General features: G+C 34.6%; 1 protein-coding gene across 2 annotated transcripts in view; it reads right to left on the reverse strand.

Annotated features, from left to right (window-relative positions):
- LOC142321350 (mitogen-activated protein kinase p38b-like) overlaps positions 1-19,611 on the reverse strand; it is a 111,033-nt gene that overhangs the window by 27,378 nt on the left and 64,044 nt on the right. For both annotated transcript variants that reach the window (XM_075359365.1, XM_075359366.1), the window contains exons 8-9: positions 15,936-16,014; positions 12,231-12,404 (exon numbers count right to left, since the gene is read on the reverse strand). In XM_075359365.1, the coding sequence (XP_075215480.1) occupies positions 12,231-12,404; positions 15,936-16,014 (253 nt within the window). The remainder of the gene's footprint in view (positions 1-12,230; positions 12,405-15,935; positions 16,015-19,611) is intronic.

Below are 19,611 nucleotides of genomic sequence, written 5' to 3' on the forward strand. Positions count from 1 at the left end.
TCATTCCTGACCACCTCTCTGCTTCAATTTTATTATGACCAGCCGCCCTTAGCCTCCTATCTTTGACTTGTAGGTTAATTGGCGGAACTGATGCCAAAACGGATAATGCGTTGTACGAAACTGTACGGTAACCTGCCACTACTACTAATAGCGCCGCCCGATGCATACTTGTCAGCTTTTGTCTGTTTCTTTGTATATTTACGGCATCAGCCCATATTGATGCCGCGTATAGTACAGACGACACCATCGCACACGTGATGAGCCTCCTTCTTGACGTTCTAGGTACTGTGTGTCCAGCAAACAGCCCCCTGATCGCTTTTACTGTCGACAAAGCCCTCTTGCATACCATTTCTATATCCCTGCCAAACTTTAGATTCTTATCTAGCACAACCCCCAGATATTTTGTGCTAGTAACTTCAGTAATATCCTCTTCACGGATCGCAATATTCACACCGCGAAGCCTCCGTCTACCCGTGAAGAGGATACACCTACTTTTGGTGGGAGACACCTCCATACTATTTCTCGCTAGCCACTCGTCTATCAATCTAAGGGAGAGGTTAGCCTTTGCCTCCACGTCTAGCTCCCGATCTTCAACCAGTACAGCAACGTCGTCGGCATATGCTACGATAGTAACGCCGTCTGGGTAATTAAGCCGAAACACGAAATCATAAAAGACGTTCCAAAGCAGGGGTCCTAATACGGATCCCTGCGGGACACCACCAAAAATCTGGTACCTCTCCGTCCCCTCAACCGTGTTGACCTCTGTCCATCTGTCACTGAGATAACAATTTATTTGATTAATCAAATAGTCACTTATATTCTTTTCTCTCAGCGCTGCCACTATAGCCGACCACGGAACGGACCCAAACGCGTTCTTTATATCAAGCAGTATCATTAGCGGTATCTTTCTCGTCCGCCAAGTGCCCTGTCGGACCTCCGATGCCCATCGCACCACCCTATTTATTGCGTCTACCGTCGAGCTACCCTTACGGAAACCGTATTGCTCACCGTGCAGGCTGTTGTTTCTTTGTAATTCTTCTTGTAGTCTGATTGCTACAAGCCTTTCCACGACTTTGCCCGTGTTGTTTATTAAGCTTATTGGACGGTAGTCGTTGGTGCCAAGACTAGCGGCTGATTTAGGTAGAAAGATCGTTCTCGCTGCTTTCCAACAGTCTGGGAATGTGCGGTGTTGTACACCATAACTGGCGACGTCCGTCATCTCCCACGGGACGATCCTAATAAGACCTTTAATGACTGCAGCCGGAACCCCATCTGGGCCCGGGCTTTTCTTATTCTTCAGTTTATCGACTGCAGCAGTCGCCTCGTCCTGTGTGAACCTGCCACGTTCACACAGGACTGTACCTTGTCTCTCAGTTTTCCCCCGCGGGAAAAGTATAGTCATTTGTTGTGCCACTTTATCCTTATTTAGAGCTGACAGACGCCTTCCAAGGCGTTTTGTAATAATCTGGAAGGCGCGCCCCCAAGGTTCCGCATCCAACTCACCGCACAAATCCCTTCATTTATCTCGTTTAGCCTGCTCGATAAGGAAATTCAGTCTCCTGCGAGCCGTCCTATAATTTTCAATCGCTATATCACTTTCAGTCGTCAGACCTACACGCGCTCTCAGCCTCTGGGCTCTCCGTTTGCACCGCTGCAAAACTGTCCGTTGGTCAGCAATCCCTTGATTCTACCTGTACACAGAGTATTGTTTAACATCTCTGCCCGGCACATTAGAGATCTCCTCCCCAATGATGTTCTGTAGTATATCGGGATTTAGACTCCTGACTTCAATAATTCTTTGTGCAGATCTTACTACAACTATCTGCACCTGTCTCTCAGTCAGCCTGCGGATGGGATTCCGCAAAGTAGGAGCTACCAGTGGGTTCATAACTTCCAAGGATACTGCCAAACGGTCACTACCGGTCTCCTCCTCCAATACGGTTACCGTGGCTAAATTTAGAGCCATTCTCCCATCTATTATCACTAGGTCTAGGATGGACTCATGTCCTCTAGCTGTAAAGGTTGGCGTTCCGTTATTTAGGCATGTAGTGCCAGTGGCCGCTAGAAAATCCTCCAGGGCTTCACTTCTCGCATCGGTAGACTCCGCACCGGCGGCCATAGTCTTACAATTAAAGTCCCCCAAAATGATGACTCTCTTGGGGGACTGCATTATCAGGCGTTGTAGCTGAATCATCCTGTTCTGGTATTCCCCGGTAGACACATTTGGACTAATGTATATACCAAATATCACATACTCATCCAATTCGATGGCCAGAGTTCCCTCACCTCTGAGCTGAAGGCCGAATCCCCTATTTCCCGTGGCTCTTCTTATAGCCACATTTCCAACAGTGTCAGCCATCCACTGTGCTCTAGCAACCAAATAGACGTTCGGTTCGGTTGCCACGATGAAATCGTAGCTACCTCTATTGGCGATCTCCTCCACCAAGTCATTGGGAAGGAGACTTCTGTTATTGTTAATTAACAATACTTTAAGCATGCCGCTTGGTACAGTCTACACTCCCTGTTCTATGCGTCAGGCTTTTGCAATCGAGGCACTTGGTTGCCTCTCTGCATTCCCTAATTAGGTGCTCCGCACCAACAGCGATAGCAGTGTTATTGTTCTGTTCTGATATAAGTGCGACAATTAACCCAACCCACCTTGATTCTTGTTGCTACCAGTCTAGTCGCACCCCTGTGAGTGGTAATCACTGTTGCGTTTTTAGTAACCCCATAGGCACCCCTGACTGAGGTAACCTGGAAGCTTTCGCTAGTCCCTAAAACTTTATTGAGCGCATCTTCGACATCCTGTTCTGTGGAGTCACTATCCAAATCTTTGATGTGCACTACTGTCCTCCTGTCTCCCCTAGTTCGTAAATCGACCTGTAGCTCAGCCGCTCGATCTCGTAATATTGACGTGTGGAGTCACTATCCAAATCTTTGATGTGCACTACTGTCCTCCTGTCTCCCCTAGTTCATAAATCGACCTGTAGCTCAGCCGCTCGATCTCGTAATATTGACGTGAATTCCCCGGCCTTTTGGGTTCCTTGAATCCGGACCTCCAACTCCTGATTTCTCACTTTTCTTATGGAGGGAACTTCTCCCGCCTCTTCTTTGCTGACTTTGTCTTTGACCGTACGAAGAAGATCAGCATATGTTTTCCCTGGAGCCTTAACCACGACCGTCTTGCTATCCGTCACGGGTGGCGTAGCTCTCTGTGCCAATGCTGACCTCGATCTCGCTCGAGCCTGATCCCCCAAGCCGGGCAAGATCATTCTCGGCAAAGTCTTCCCCGCCCGCGATAGGTAGATCACAATTTTCCTAATCGCGTTTCCCGTTGGCCCAGGCGGCATAATGAATACTGCAGACTCTGACTTATCAACCACCCTTCTCATGGCTTTTATTACTTGTGCCGCCATGGCTCTGTCACCATCCTCAGAATTATATACCGCATAGTATTTTGTGCCACGTGTTGTTACACGATCATCTTCTAGCACGGTTGAGTCTTGTATAACCATGGCTCCCGGCTTCGTACCAAAAAATTGGCTATTTGGTCTCTGTTTACTTAGGTCGACAAAGTGGCAGCTATCATCGCCCGCATTAAGTGTTGTCATTTGAGTTGGTCTATTCATAGCCCAAGCGGACCATCTTGTTGGTAATCTGTCAAGTAACTGGTCATCTGTCAGATCCTGATCTAATACATCAGGCATTTCATCCTTATATTGCCTTTCTGTCTGGGTCGCCTGGATACTCGTCTCAGTCATAGGCGCCACATCACCGACCCGTTGAAGCGCCTTGTATACCTCCGTTAGTTCTCTTTCATGAGCCTTCATCCACACAGAACTCGTCTTTCCCAAACTCTGACAAAGCTGTAGCAAAACCTACCCAAGCTTCAATGTCACTTCCTTAATTGTGGGCGGAGCTTCCTCCTCCTCAGAGGAACCCGTCCTGACACGTTTGGCCCCTCTTGAGTCAGCAGGCTTCCATGATTTTTTCTCTTGTGCCGTAGATGCCTTAGCAGAACTGACATCTATCCCTTCCACCGTAGCTTCAGGATGTTCTTTCCTCGGAACGGTCACTTTTGAAGAACCAGCACTTTGCGTGGACATATCTTCTTTGGGGAGCGATCCCCGTCGACGCATCATGGGTCGTTGAACTCAGGGGACAATCCCGAGTCCAACGAATACCCACTCGGGGTAGGTGCCCCAAAAACAAAATTTGGGGATAAGGAAATGTATTGACCCAAAAATGGGGTAAAAATTTGGGGTGGTTAGGGGTAAGGAAAAGGTCTGATTCGGATAGATCTGAAGTAATTTTGAAAATGGATAATAGGGTAGGAAGTTAGAAGGAAAAGATGAAAACCCCTACTAATTCCTCGCTGAGCTTAGAAAATATTTACAACAGATTATTCTGTGAAAATTTTCTACGTGGTTGTTTACCACTTAGAGTATGACGAAATTGACAAGCATACACTTGTCAATTTAACTAGAAAATTTTCTCTTGTAATTATATTACCTATAAAACCTCAATGTTTTTTAATTCTATAAAAAGTAAGTTTAACTTACTCAAGGCTCTTGTCCAAACTTGTCACTATAAAAACTACTTAGTACAAACACTTATGACCAAAATAACACTCCAAAAACTTAATTATTTATCGGAAACTTATTCACTTCACTGAAAAAAGTATTACATTAGAAAAAACTAAATAACAAAATAAGTCCGCAACCAAAAATCGTAATCTTTTGTAATCTTGTCCATAATCCTTAACTCTTTAAAACCTGATGTACTGTTCCATTAAATTAGCCAAAAAAACCATCCGAAAAAGCTTAGAAACGCTGAGCGAAAATCGGCACGTGTACTCACTATGCTGTCTCCAACTCGACTCTAATAAAATATTTAAAAAATTAATAGACATACTGATTCATATGGTTTATACAATTTTCAGTGGAATTTTTAAAATAGTATGCAATGAATGTGACCATACCTATATAGGAAAAACCACTAATCTTTTAAAATTAGGTTCTATGAACATTTTAGATATTACAAAAATAGAAATCTGGGTTTCTCTAATTTTTCTGATCATCTTAATAATACGCATTCAATATCTGATATTCAAAGAAATTTAGAAATACTGGAAATTATAAAATACAATATTAATACAAGCAATAGGGGTTTAGACATTTTAGAAAGATTCTATATACATATAAATATAAATTTAATTTGATCTTCAAACAGAGTATGAGGACGACACAATTATAAAAGCTGCTGTAGGTAGCAGCTCTTCTTCAGACATTGTTAATTTATAATATTTCAACTCTGTACAATTATGTAACATTGTCTAGCTAGATCACATGCATTTTTATTTTATTTAAACTACTTATTTATTTTTATTTTTAATTTTTAAATATAATATAAAAATAATTTTTAATCTTAATATGTAATTTGATATGAATAATTGCAAAATTAATTTAATGCAACTGATGATGTAAGAAATTTGTCAAAGTGCTTTTGTATGAAAAATGGAATAAGGTAAATGCTATCCTACTTTATTTATTATTCTGTAATTGGTTGACCGAATAAATATAATTTGTATATTAGTACAGAGGAATATGACTCTTAAAAGAATTGACTTAAGAAAAATAAATATATATCAAAGAAATACATAAAAAGTAAATGATAGAGAAAAATCTTATATATAAAGCTGAAAGTTTGCCTGATTGTTCTCACGTCACGAGAACTGACAAACTGATTGCTTTCAAATTTGCAGGATATATTATGTCATCCCAGGGAAGGTTTTAAGCTATTGATCGAGGCCCTAGTTCCCTTAGAGGTGAAGCTGTGAGTTAGATACTAAAGAAAAATTTTTATCTTTTACTTCCTTGTTATATTTTTGTCACTAAGGTGACATAAATAAGTTGTGGAGTTTTCCATATCAAAAGACTACTTTAGTTACCATAGTAAAACTACTATTCTGCCTTTTGCATTTTAATTCTTTTTTCAGGTTTCTATAAAACCTGAATACTTTAATTGTTATTTATCAGTATTATTCTCACAACCATGAGAGTAACAAATACTGCGGGGTCCAGGGGGCAGAGCCCTCTGGCTAGAGGGAATGGTGAGCAAAGCAAGGTGTGGCAGAGTCCAGGGCTGGTCAGTGAGAGATTATATTAAGTTATAAATCTTGATGTAGAACGATAATATAATTTGTATTTTTTAAAAAATTTAGTTCTTATTCTAAAATCATGGGTGAAAATACTTGGTTTATAGCATTTCTTAGTATCGCTTAATAATTAATATTTTTTATAACTTTTTTTCTTATGAAGGTGTTCATAAGTACAGCAACCTTTAAATAATTTTTTAACCATTAAAACTTAGGAAAATGAAATTTTGCCGGTTTTAATTTTTAACAACTTACTTTTTTGGTATAACAACACCAAACCCCAAATATCCAGGGGACAACTCAACATATTTAAGTAGAAAAGGAGTGTGATACGTCGTTTTGAAGGCCACTGAAAAAGAAAAATTTTGACAAAAAACTAACCCTAACTAAAATGGCAGCCAGCTAGTTTCAAAAGAAGCTTATAGTACATCCCAAGTAGTGGACTGTATATACTTTTTTCTGTAATGTCTAGTGCAAATTCTTAATCTAGAAATGACCATACATATTTAAAGTAAAACTTTTGAAGCATAATCTAGTTTTCCAATTTATTTTAATAATCGTTTAGCATTACATATTGCAGCAATATTTTTTAATGTAATGATGCGGCTAAATATAAGCAAAACAATTATAAAATGATGCATGATAATAAAATATAGCTGAACAATGAATTTAATATTAGAGTAGAAAAAGGCAACTACTTGAGAGCATTATAGAATATGCTTCACAAAAGACCAAACTTGTCTTTGTGGAATTATATCCTATAATCATTTGATGGAATGAGTTGATTATACTAAGACTTGTTCTTTTCTGCACTTACTGGGAAGAACTGAAGAACAGGTAAAAAAATGGGATACACTTTGTGTTTATTTTTCCACAGTTAAGATCCTTTTTTTAAACTGTTTTGTCCCATCAGATACAGACTGCTTTGTTTGAAAAAAGTTAATACACTATTTTCCCCAACTATGGAATAGTTTTTGAAGAAAAAATAAATATAAAAAAGAGAAATTATCTTCACATCGGCTGTCATATTTGCAGCTACACTGAATGTTTGAACAAATGTTCTGTTTTTATATTTATAACTTTTACAATTATATAAAATTGAATAAGATTTAAAAAAACAATTCTTTTTTCACTCTTTATGAAAGTACTATTTATGGATACACTTCTAACTTGTACGATAAAAAAAAAATTTTAAATAAACAATTCTTTTGTAGAAATATGAACTAATTACAATCCTGTATGTTCAACTTGGATCAAAATTTTTTTTAACAGAACAAAATATATCAAAATATATAGTCAAAACAAAAAGTTGTTGAAAAGCCTTACATCACAATCAAAAACAAATAAAAACCTATAAAAATTACACCTATTTTTCTGCACATACAGAGTGATTTATGTAGTGCACAATCAATAGCGCTTTCTGAGTTCATTCTACTAGCAAATATAATGAAAAAAGTGCATATAAACTCCGGTTTGGAAATACTCTATTAGTGAGTTATGGCTAGTGAAAGATTTCACCCCAATTCCTGGACAAAGTGTGAGATAAAACTGTACTGAAATTCTAGACTATATCTCTAATAGTTTTCATAATATCCGGCGTAAAACAGAAAAATCTGTTATCTAAAAACATGTTTTTTATGTTTGTAATACAAAAATCTTTTTACATGACTAATAAATGTGTAAAATTTATTATCACACCTGTTGAGAATTTAATTCTGAGAAAATTGATATAAAATAGCCCAATAAAAAGCAAATACAAGTGCATGAAATTTTATTTCATTACTAACATTTATCGTATGAAACCTTTAAAATGTTATAGACTACAGAAAATGGGGTTAATGTACGACCGATACAAAATTAAAGAAAATAAAAACGTTATCGAACATTCAATAAAGTTTACAGTAAATTTTAATAAATCTGATCTACTTCAATACTTGGCTGCTTTCAGATTGCTAGTGGTGCTCTCTGCAATTCTGCATGACTTTCTTTAAGTTGTGTGGCAGCATCTGTAGTATGAGCAACCAACTCTTCACATGTATGAACATTTCTCTTGCACACAATACGTTTCATCTTTTGTGGGTGGGACTCCATTTACGAAAAACTATGTTAGATCAGGTGATTTTGGTGGCCAGGAGTGTGGTCAACCATGGCCAATCCCTCACTTTTGAAATCAACAATTTAAGTAAGCTGATATGGCACATGAGAGGCATGGAGGTGTGGAATCACACTGAAAGTTCATGCGGCATCTTGATGCTAGTGGAACATCTAATAGCAGCAGCAATTGTTCCTTATGGAATTCAAAGTAAATGTTGAAATTTAGATGTCATGGGAGAATGAATGGTCCTATTAGCTAATCGTAAACTAGACCACCACACCATGCACTGAAGTTAAATCAATATTGGAAATTACATTTTACTGTCATATATGGATTAACTCCTGCCCAAGTGTATTCACTGAAAAGATTATTGATGCTGTCCCAAGTAAACCGAATCTTGTCAGTAAATAAAAGGAATCGGTGCTATCAGCAGTTCCTATTCAACCAGTTGCAATATTTTAAGTGAAGAGGAGGATCTCTTGATTGAAGATGTACTCATTTATTACAATACAGTATTACAAAGTGTCTTCCACACCATAGAATGGGAAACACCAAACTGCTGGGAAAGACATCATGTTCTGACACTTGAACTGCATTGATTAGCCTTTGTAATGATTTCATCAATACTGGCTTCGTGATGGGCAGAACAGTTGCAGCGAATAATGATGCTGGAAAGTGTACCAGTTTCTTGTAGAATAAGGAATGTTCTACTAATTGTTTTAGGATTTGGAATGCTGCGGTTAGGAAAACATCTTTTGTATTCTGCAGCAGCAGCTTATTTCCATCACACACTCTGAAGATAAATTCCATCTCGGCGTATTCCTAAGTCATAAATAACAAAGGCATTGCTGCAGTATGACACCAATTAAAACAAATAAATATTTTTATTTTATTAACTTTTAAATTTCATTTCTATGATTAATACACTATTTTTTGTATCACTGCACTTTGTACGAAAGCAAACGTGCTTTGTATCAATTCTCAGTATTGTTAGTACTGAGGCATAGAGGTAGGAAGCAGCTTTGCTGCCGCCAAGTAACCAGTTGGCTTTGTCGATAGCTACTGATGTCATAACATTATTTATATAAAAACAGGACGTAGTTTGTTATTAGTAGAACAACCGAAACTAGTATAAATAGGAAATCATGGCATTATAGATAGTCGTTTTGAATCTTATTCTACTGGATCATAAGCATATTGGTCAAGGAAATCCTATCGATAACAGTAGACTGCCCAGAAACATGACTATGCCTACAAGTATGCAACCACCGCGAATGATATTAGAAGCGATTTCTGTTTTTAGCTGGGATTTTATTGGGACTGGCAACTGGCACAGTGCTCTTGGTGTCACAGGTGTTTCTATGAAATATATTGCCGAATCTGTTATCGAAGTTTGTTATCCAAATGTATCAGAAAGTTGTACATTAAGAGGAGTAGATGATGGAGTAAGCGGGCCATCAACTAAAAAGATGAAAACAGATGATAATGGAGATACAGATTCAGCAGTAGTTGGAAATTCATCTGGTTGAGGTGATGATATGACATCCTTTATTCATTCTCCAATTAGTCAATTTAAAAAAGGTAAATTAATATTCACTCATCATCATTTAATGTAGACGAGCGGTGATCAATTTGTTCATATAAAATGTTCATGAAAATTAATGTTAGATTTAGTTACTACTCCATTAGCACATATATAATTGTACCATGTTATTTATCTAAAGCAGAATTTACAAATTTGCCAATAACTGCAGAAGCTAAACGAGTAGTTATAATTTATACTCCTATTGAATTTCATTTATCTTTTATTGCTAATTCTGCATGAGTTCAACCAGCTAATAATGAACAGATTATAATGTACGCATACGCATTTGGTTTAACTAAAAAATATCAAGGTATTAATGTAAAATATAGTTGGGCAGCTAATAATCCACTGATATCCACCAGTATAAATTTAAAAAATCCAAATTACGATTACAAATGGTATGGTGAAAAAGCAACTGGATTCTCAATTGATTATTCAAAAATATCTTATTCATTTGTTAATTATCATTAAATCTTTATTATGCACAACATTATGATAATCTCTCAGGACAAGATACATTACCTGAAATAATGAATGACATCCAATTGTGTGGATTTAATAACGGACAACCAAACTTACCAATTACATCTGAATATAGACCGCAAATATGTTTCTTAAAACCATTAAAATATTATCCTCCATTCAGATGCGATAAATGTATTTTACATTTAGGTATTAAAAATAATCATATTAGTGATAGTTAACTACCACTAATACAATTAACAGGAGTTAACTGTGAATAACACAGATATTTCAATTGCTACCAAACCTGACAACAGAAGATTACTTCAGAGTATTTATCAAGTTTTGTTGACGAATAAAACAATAACCAGACAGATAAGATTAATTCAATTAGAAATCATAAGAATTTAGAGCTGTGTTCCGAGAAAAGACTACCACACCAATTCATTGGTGTTGCTATCCAACAGAAATTGTCTCAAAAATGGAAATGTGTGATTGCCCAGGCAACTCTTGCAGTGAAACATTGCATGAAGAAACCTGTTTTCATATCCTCAAAAAAGATGATCATCAACTGCTTCACAAAAAGCAAATTGGAAAACTATGACTACAGAAACGGCCAACATGTTAGATATACTGACTACAACACAAATACTTCAACTGCTACCAAACCTGATAACAAGAGATTCCTGCAGAGTATTTATCGGGTTTTAGAGTATTAGAGTTCTTAACATAATTTGAGCGCAACTTCAATGAATCCACCGATTCACGGAGATCGATGTTGATATCTTAATCATTGTTGTCTACTATGACACTCAAAATTCAGACAGGCAAATAATGCTACATCTGGATTCTAAGGTAATTTAACAAATCCCTTGGTTTTCATACGGTATGTTAGTAGTAAAATCAAATTTCTTAAACTTGTGTTTGGTTTTTATCGGCCTATTTTACATCAATTTTCTCAAAATTAAATTCTCTACAAGTTTTGATAATAAATTTTATGCATTTATTAGTCATTTAACAAAGTTTTTGTATTACAAATGTAAAAAAAAAAAAAAAACATGTTTTTAGGCAACAAATTTTTCTGTTTTATGGCGGATATTACAATAATTACTGGAGATATGGTTCTGGAACCTTTATTCAATCTGTCAGATCAAAAATCATCAAGTAAGAAATCATTTAAGTAAGGTAACAAACCATCAATGGTTAACCCTTCTTAATTTGGGTTACTAGAATTTCAGTATGGCTTTATTTTTCTCTTTGCCCAGGAATCAGGGCAAAATCTTTTGCTAGCCGTAACTATAATAAATAATAATGAATACTGTAACAATGAATAGTCGAGTGTTCAGAAAGTATCCGTTCAAAAGCTATCACCAGGTGGCAGCACATGTCAAAGATTTAGCAGAATTGCTTTTGTTAATAAGAATGTACAGTCAAATTAAACACTGAAGGGAAATTCTATCAAATAGTTTAGAATCAAATAAACAGGCATAAATGTTAAACAAACAGAACCTCACAAGAACATTGAATGTAAATTGAAATTCATCAGAAACCTCTTTCTGAAAGAAATGTAGGTAACGACATGATAGCATACAACCGGTCTTTAATCTTCCCTATAATCATCTGCATGTGCTGCTATGAGCCATGAGCTTTTTAACAATTTCTGGAAGGAAATCTGTAATCAACTTTTTCATAGTCCAAAACTTGATCAAAGCGATTGAAATATGGAGGCTCAAATATCCACACAATAAATTCATCCAAATGGATAAAAGATGGGTCTCAAAAACAATTTAGCTGCATCATTTACCATAAATACAAAAAAAAAGAAGAATATAATTATGTTACACATCTATAATCAGAGCAAGCTATACTATAAGCTTAAAAAGGTTAGTATAGGAAGCCTTAAAAAACAAATTATATTAATGTTCTAATACCTTTCCATTTTTCTACTGGCAAGTCCATATCTTCAAAGCTTTGATCATAAGCAGGCGAGGTAGGTTCATCAGACGGATCAGCATACTGGGTAAGGTATGGATGTGCCAGAGCCTGTTCAGCAGTAATCCTTTTCTCAGAGTCAAGTTCCAGCATTTGTTCCAGTAGATCGATAGCTAAAAAATTATTTATATACAGCCATGTTTAAATGAATGTTGTTACGCATTTGAGGTGTTCCTTAATTTTCTTTTTATATTAAAATATTAAATAGGATCGGCAGAATTTACAACATTTTACAAATGTAAACTGTTTTCAAGCTTTTGACATAAGTTTTCTGTATATTACAATTATTTCATTTCACTGAAGCTGGTGGAGAAACAAACTGTTAATCTGTAGTGACAAAAGTTAGGAATGCTTGGTATCCATATTTGTGTGTATATATATATATATATATATATATATACACACAAACAGTATAACCCCATTCAACCGGACTTCCAGATTATTCGGACCGCATCGGAAAAGGCATTTTTATTTTTTTTTAAATAGAATATGTACTGTAATACAGTAGTATGTAGTAAATTAAATTTTTTTTAAATATTGAAGAAATAAAGTAGTAGGCCTACTGTATAATGTATCCATTTTATTGGCAGTGTCTATCACAGTTTTTACATACAGTAACCTATTAAAAGTATGTATGTATTTGGTTTTAGATAACTCATCATGTACTGCTTACTGTAAACAGTTACGTTTTCTGAGAACAGAGTTGTGTAACATTTTGGACAGTAGTTATAATGACTCATGTGCTAAAAATGTTTGTTTACAAACATCCTGTAGCTTTATTGCTCATCCCAAGAATAGAGTGATGTAATGTTAATGACTGGATGTATAGGCCTGTACACTCTGTCGCGCTCTATTTTAGTAAACTTTTGTTCAGAAAAGCAGTACAGTACCAGTATTCATTGAACGTTATAATAGTAAGGTGTAGTTTGCTATAGTAGTGATCGTAATTGAAATTTTGTGTTCTGCGTGGTGTAATTTAGCGGAACGGCAACTAAGAGAAAGGTAGTCATTCCTAAGGAAAAAAACCTAATCCGCTATTTCGTATAGCTAAGGGGGAATCTATAAAAAGATTTGCGATGAATTATGTGTAAGAAAGCAAACTGTTTCAGACTGGAAAAAACACAGAAAAGAGATTGAAGATTTCTGTTCGAAAATGATGGCTACAGACAGTTTAGGCAACAGGGCGACTAACAGAACAGCAAAAATTAGTCAGCTAGACAAAGCCTTATTTATACGGTTTATCCAAGAGAGGGAGCATGGGGTTCCTATATCAGGTGCCACTTTAGAATCTAAGACTTTAATTTTAAATAACAAATTAGGTGATGATCTGTCATTCACAGCAAGTCCAGGTTTGTTAAATAGGTGGAAGGCTCACCGTGGAATACGACAGCTCAGTGTATCAGGGAAGAGTTTATCGGGAGATCATGCTGTTGGTGAAAATTATAAAATGACATTTTAAAAATTTATAAAAGAACATAATTTATCACCATCTCAGATTTTCAGCACCTATGAGACGGGATTATTTTTGAAAATGCTACCTAAAAAAGCTCTCATCTCAAAATTAGACACTGCTGCTAAGGGGCATAAACTTTGTAAGGAAAGGGTGACAATTCTTTTATGCAGTATGCGTCAGGCAAGTCGAAGCTACTACTTCTTGTGACAGGAACATCGGCTAAACCTCGAGCACTGAAGAATATTAGTAATTTGAATGCACTTCCATGTATATATAGATCACAAAAATCAGCATGGATGTCTTGTGAAATATTTAAAGAATCATTTTCTTCATTCTTCAGTCCTGAAGTGAGAAGATTACATTAATACTGTAGTGATTTCATTAAGCTGTAGTGTATGTATATTATAAATTTCCAGATTTTTGTTCATCTGGACAACTTCCGGTCCCATCTAGCGAGTGCCAATTTTAATACTGTTACTGTTATCGACACTAGTGATTGTGTATGTAACTATTATTGCCAACTGTTAGTTGTAAACTGTTCATGCTTCAGTGCAATATAATTTTGTTCTTTACAATATGTTTTTCTAAAAGGCCTTATTTGATTGAGAAAAAGATTGCTACAATGGAGACTTATGTGCGTTCAGAATCCTTTCCAGAAATGCATAAAATATTTATGGAAACATTTCCAACAGCAAAGAGTAGCATACATGATTTTGTTAAAAAATGACTACGTTGGGAGTCAGTATCAAATGGAAAAAAAAAAAAAAAAAATAGGCAACCTTCTGTTAGGACTCCAGACGTCATAGGTGATATCCAAAGAATTTCTGCCGATCTGTAAAAACCAGTATATCAAGTTATCGCAATAAGTGGTGTAAAATACACATTTTTTCATAAGATTCTTCATAATCTAAATTAGAAACTGTTCATGTGAGAACTGTGCAACAACTTAAAAGAACATACAAGTGAAACAACTTCATTATTATAACTGGTTTTTCAGTTCTGATGACAGATAAACCCGATGCTGTATTTCATGTCAGACAAAGCATAGTTTCATTTATCTGGGTATGTTAATTTGCACCATCCATGTATTGGATGAATAAAAATCCTCAACAGACGTTTGAACATCCATTTTATGATGTGAAAATGGTATATGATGTATTATTTCTCTGGTAATAATATATAGGGTGGTGGGTGGGGGGAAATATTTTTTGACTGTCAATATAGAGAAGTGTATTGTAGAATTTGAAGAACTCTATGCTCCATTAACAAATCATGAAAAAAAGTATGGCTTCTTCTTCTAACAAGACAAAGAAACATGTCATACATCAAACAATACACTATGAAGTGTTCATGTGGCTTTCACAAAAGAAACTGTTAGCAGAAGGGTAGCCTTCATGTTCTCAAGGTTGTATAGTTGTGATTTTTTCCTTTCGGGCTGCTTGAAGGATAGAGTTTACAAATCAAATCTGCAGCATTAACAAATCGACAGCATTAACAATGCTTTGGTTAGGTTTGTCTCAATACGATCACTTGAGCACAAAAGTGAATCATTATTGCACTCACTTTAAACATCTTTTGTGAGAATACGGTAAATATGTAAACTTTTGTTAATGTAAATACAGAATTTAATTTAATTCATCATTTTCATTTCATTCACACAATGTTACATGTTGCAACTGTGTTTAGTATGCAGCATTTTAGTTTTAAGTCGTTTTACTTTGTATAACTGTATATTAATTTATTATTTATAAGCATGTGTAGTATAAGTATATTCTGATGATTTAGAATACCGACTATCCAAAATTTTTAAGTTTAATATAAACCAATTTAGTAACAAACAGGATGTTAAATATCAGTGGACATATGGCACAGGCGTACTTACATGTAGAAAATTTGGTTTTATTTACTGATATTGAACAAAACTTATTGAGAGTTTACAAGAGTTTGATATGAGATATAAAACCCTTCCAGTATTTTTTCTAAATGTAACTTAATATTTTGCTAACAAATTTCAATCGATTATAAAAATGTCGACATAAATCCTCACCTTTTGAGTTTCCACAAACACATTCATAACTAAACAACCAACTGCACTGAAAAGAAATAATATAAAATAAATATATAGCGTTTTAAAAGTGCAATAATGTAATTAAATATTGAGCGGCACATGTAAAAAATAAATTAAACATACCTAATGGATTGGCACCTTTAAAAACATCTTTAAAGTCTTTTTTCTTCAAAGGTGGAAGTGACTGGATGTAATTCCTAGCCTGCAACAAAATTAAAATATTTTTCTTTTTTAACTATCCTACATAAACGGCAACAAATTCTAATACTAATGAGTAAATCTGTCATTCTGTTTAGTTTTTTCCAATTAAAGAAAAGTTAATAATTCAATATGAGGTAAACATTATAGAACAACATACCAATTATGGTTTTAATTAGTTTATATTACAATTAGTTACAGGTATATATAAGTACAGATTATACCTAAGATGATTTTTTCCAGTGTTTGTTGGTAACTAGCAAGAAATTTTCAAACAATTGCCACAGACATCAAATAAAGTCAATAAAAAAAATTATTATAAAATCTACTAAACAAAATATATAAATTTATTTTTATTAACATGATTAAATAAATAATTTGAATTATCTATTTCAGATAAGTACTGAATCTATGATCACATGTATAACTGTTTGGTCTTAGGTTTCCATTATAATAGTTATTAAACTTAAAACTATTGTTCAGGTAATGCCTCATATATTTCTATAAAAAAAGCATTATGGATATAAATCCAACATAAAAAATAAAATGACTAATCATTGTCTGACTGAAACGTAGATTAGAATAGTTCAAAAAGTCTCTTTTTTTCAGAATTGCACCACAAGATTAAATCATAGTGACATGGCAAAGAGAAAAGATAGTAGTGATGTTGTTTTTTCTCTAGGCAATAATTCACATGACTGCATAATGGACCATCACAGAGGTAGTTAAATAGTTACACAGTTGTCAACATGTAATATCATGTGAGTGACAACTGTGCAGCAGGACATCATTATTATTTTATTCTAAGAAAAAATTATTGTTGTTTGATTTTCCCTTCTTAGAAAAAATGTTTTTTCAATAAATTAACTGGATCAAATTATTCCAGTTCAATGCTTGTTAAATTTTACGGCAATATTTACTACAGATTGATTTATCATTATCGAAGTGATTTTTTTTTAATATTTAGATGACATTTAGAGTAAATGATTAATTAAATAATTGACAAACAAGACTGTCATTTAAAACCACGACACTAACCATATGAATGGCTCACCCCATTTGCTTTTAAAAAGCAAATCTTTTTAAAAAGATTTGCTTTTAAATAAAGTTTAATGAATGTTTTTCCAAGTTTAAGAAATACTGGATTTTGGTGGGCAATTTATGATCAAATATTTTTAAAACTGTGATATATATATGTAGCAGTAAAGCAAAAAACATGGCTAAATTCTAATCGACAAAAAATGCTTGCAGCAGATGACAACAAATATGACTACTGCATAGTTCAACTTATTCCATGTAACATGTTAGTCATGTTTCACTAATGCAAGGCTACAAAAATTACAGAATTGTATTCAGAAATTTATATTAATAGAGTAGGATGTGAATTTAAGCTAATTTTCAGCTGTGAACTGTAAATTTGATTCCAGTTATGCAGTTATTCAATGAAATTTATCTGTAAGGGTTTCAACTTTGAAATATTCAGGCAATTTATTGAATTTACTGCTGAATTTGTCCTGTAAATGTTGATGATTTTATTTTTAGGAAATGTATATTTCAAAGTGTAAAAATTTCAGGAATAAAACAACTGTTATGATATTTACAATGCGCTCTTTATAATTCAAATTAAATTTGAAAGCCAGACCGGTAATGTAATACAATCATTTTTTTTCCATAATTTATTTATTAAAATAATTCTCCAAAAATAAAAATAAAAAAAAACACTTTAAATAACACTGGGGAACAAAAAAGATTTTTTTGTCTCAGGAATAGAAATATGTGATTCTGATAGTATTTTGTCTCCTGAATTCAAATATGAAATTGGTTTTTCCCCATCATGCAAGGTTTCTGAGAGACAGGCATTTATAATTTCAAACATTTTAATACTTTCTGCATTCTCAACTACACAATATTCAAACATCTGATTCACCTAAGTAAGAAATGATTATTTTATGTTATATTTTGCCTGTGGAGTTTCCCTCTTGATGGTTCAACAATAATTGGCCAGCATATTAGGATTCCATTTGCCTTGATACCTCTTTTCCATAGCTGAAATCTCTTGATGAAAGTGTTTCCTGTGCTCATCGCTCACTGCGCCAAGATTTTCTAGGAAGAAATCTAGGTGCGAGTGCAGGAAGTGTACTTTTAAGGACATATTACAACCCAAATTTTTATAGATGTTATATGATCGTTGACAATATCACAGTAATTTTCTTCCTTTTGATTTCCCAAAAAAAATTTGACAAACATTTTTGATACTTGCCTAGCTACTTTCTCCAGTGGGTTCAATAGTTCCTCAAACTTTTGTATTTGTAGATCCATAAATATTCCTTCTTTAATTTCTGCATCACTAATTTTAGGAAACTTCTGTTTTAAGTACATGAAAACAGGAGTATTGTCCATGGCCTTGACAAAATTCTTCATAATCGTAGTTTGATATGTAACAGAAGTAGATACAAATTTTTAGGATTACACAACGCGTCATGTTTCACATCTTTCAGTTCAAGAATGAGCGATTCATGTTTAGGCCATTCTTTTCTAATGAAATGGGTTTTTCTGTTCCTACTATTCTATTTACACAAAAAAACAACAGCTTTTAGTGTAACCAAGCTGCAGACAAAAAATAAGTGCAATTACCTTCAAATCACCACAAATATTCCATTCATATACTGCATATTGAAGCTTTTCCAACATAAATTTAAAGTTTTCATATGTTTATTTCATACTAACACAGTGAGCTACAGGTACTGATGGGAGTTTGTTGCCATTATGCAAAAGAAAAGCTTTTAAAGAAAGTTTAGAGGAATCATGAACAAGCACCATTCTGTTGGGTTATGTTCATTACAAAGTATCTCCATAAGAAAAGAAATGTAATTTGAAAACACTAAGCAGAAAAATAGTCTTTAAATTCAGAATGACGATAAAGATAAGTACATATCTTTGTATTCTTTTGAAGATGATTCTATCCTTTTAGCCGGGAAGCAAGCATTTCAGACTGTTTTTTGGATAACTCTCGTATGAGATTGTTAAGATTTTCTTGAGTAAGTAAATGAAGCTCAGATGATGATCTGCTTCGTTAAAAAGTTGTATCGCCAACTTTGTTGTTTCTTTTTCTTTCTTACTTCCATCAGACTCTGAGCTCTCTTCATCTGTCACATGTTCTGGAGGCTATGGTATGGGCAATTCTTGGCAGTGTGGAACCAGTCTCATTGCAAATTGCAAGTTAGGGTACACCACTGTATGTTTTGATTTTGTTGTAATCCCTTTAATATTTGTTAGGCATAAATAACAGTCAGAAGAGTGATATTTGGGTTCCCTCCAAATAATAGGGATAGCAAATGGCACGTACCATTTTTCCACGCAATGAGAAACCTAGAACACGATAAACAACAGATATGTGGGGCCCAGAGCCTTGTTTTTCATACCATTTTTTTAATAATGGAGTAAGGTTTGCCTTTGGGACTTGAGCATCACTTCATCACATATATAACAAAAATCGTTAGGAAGATTTAAACAAACTCATTTTTTAATTAACGACTAACTAAAAGATATAAAGTTGTTAGTATGTAATACACAATAATTAAGACATACAAAGCAATCACAA

This window comes from Lycorma delicatula, chromosome 3 (assembly GCF_047948215.1).
Source record: "Lycorma delicatula isolate Av1 chromosome 3, ASM4794821v1, whole genome shotgun sequence".
Classification (NCBI taxonomy): Eukaryota; Metazoa; Arthropoda; class Insecta; order Hemiptera; family Fulgoridae; genus Lycorma; species Lycorma delicatula.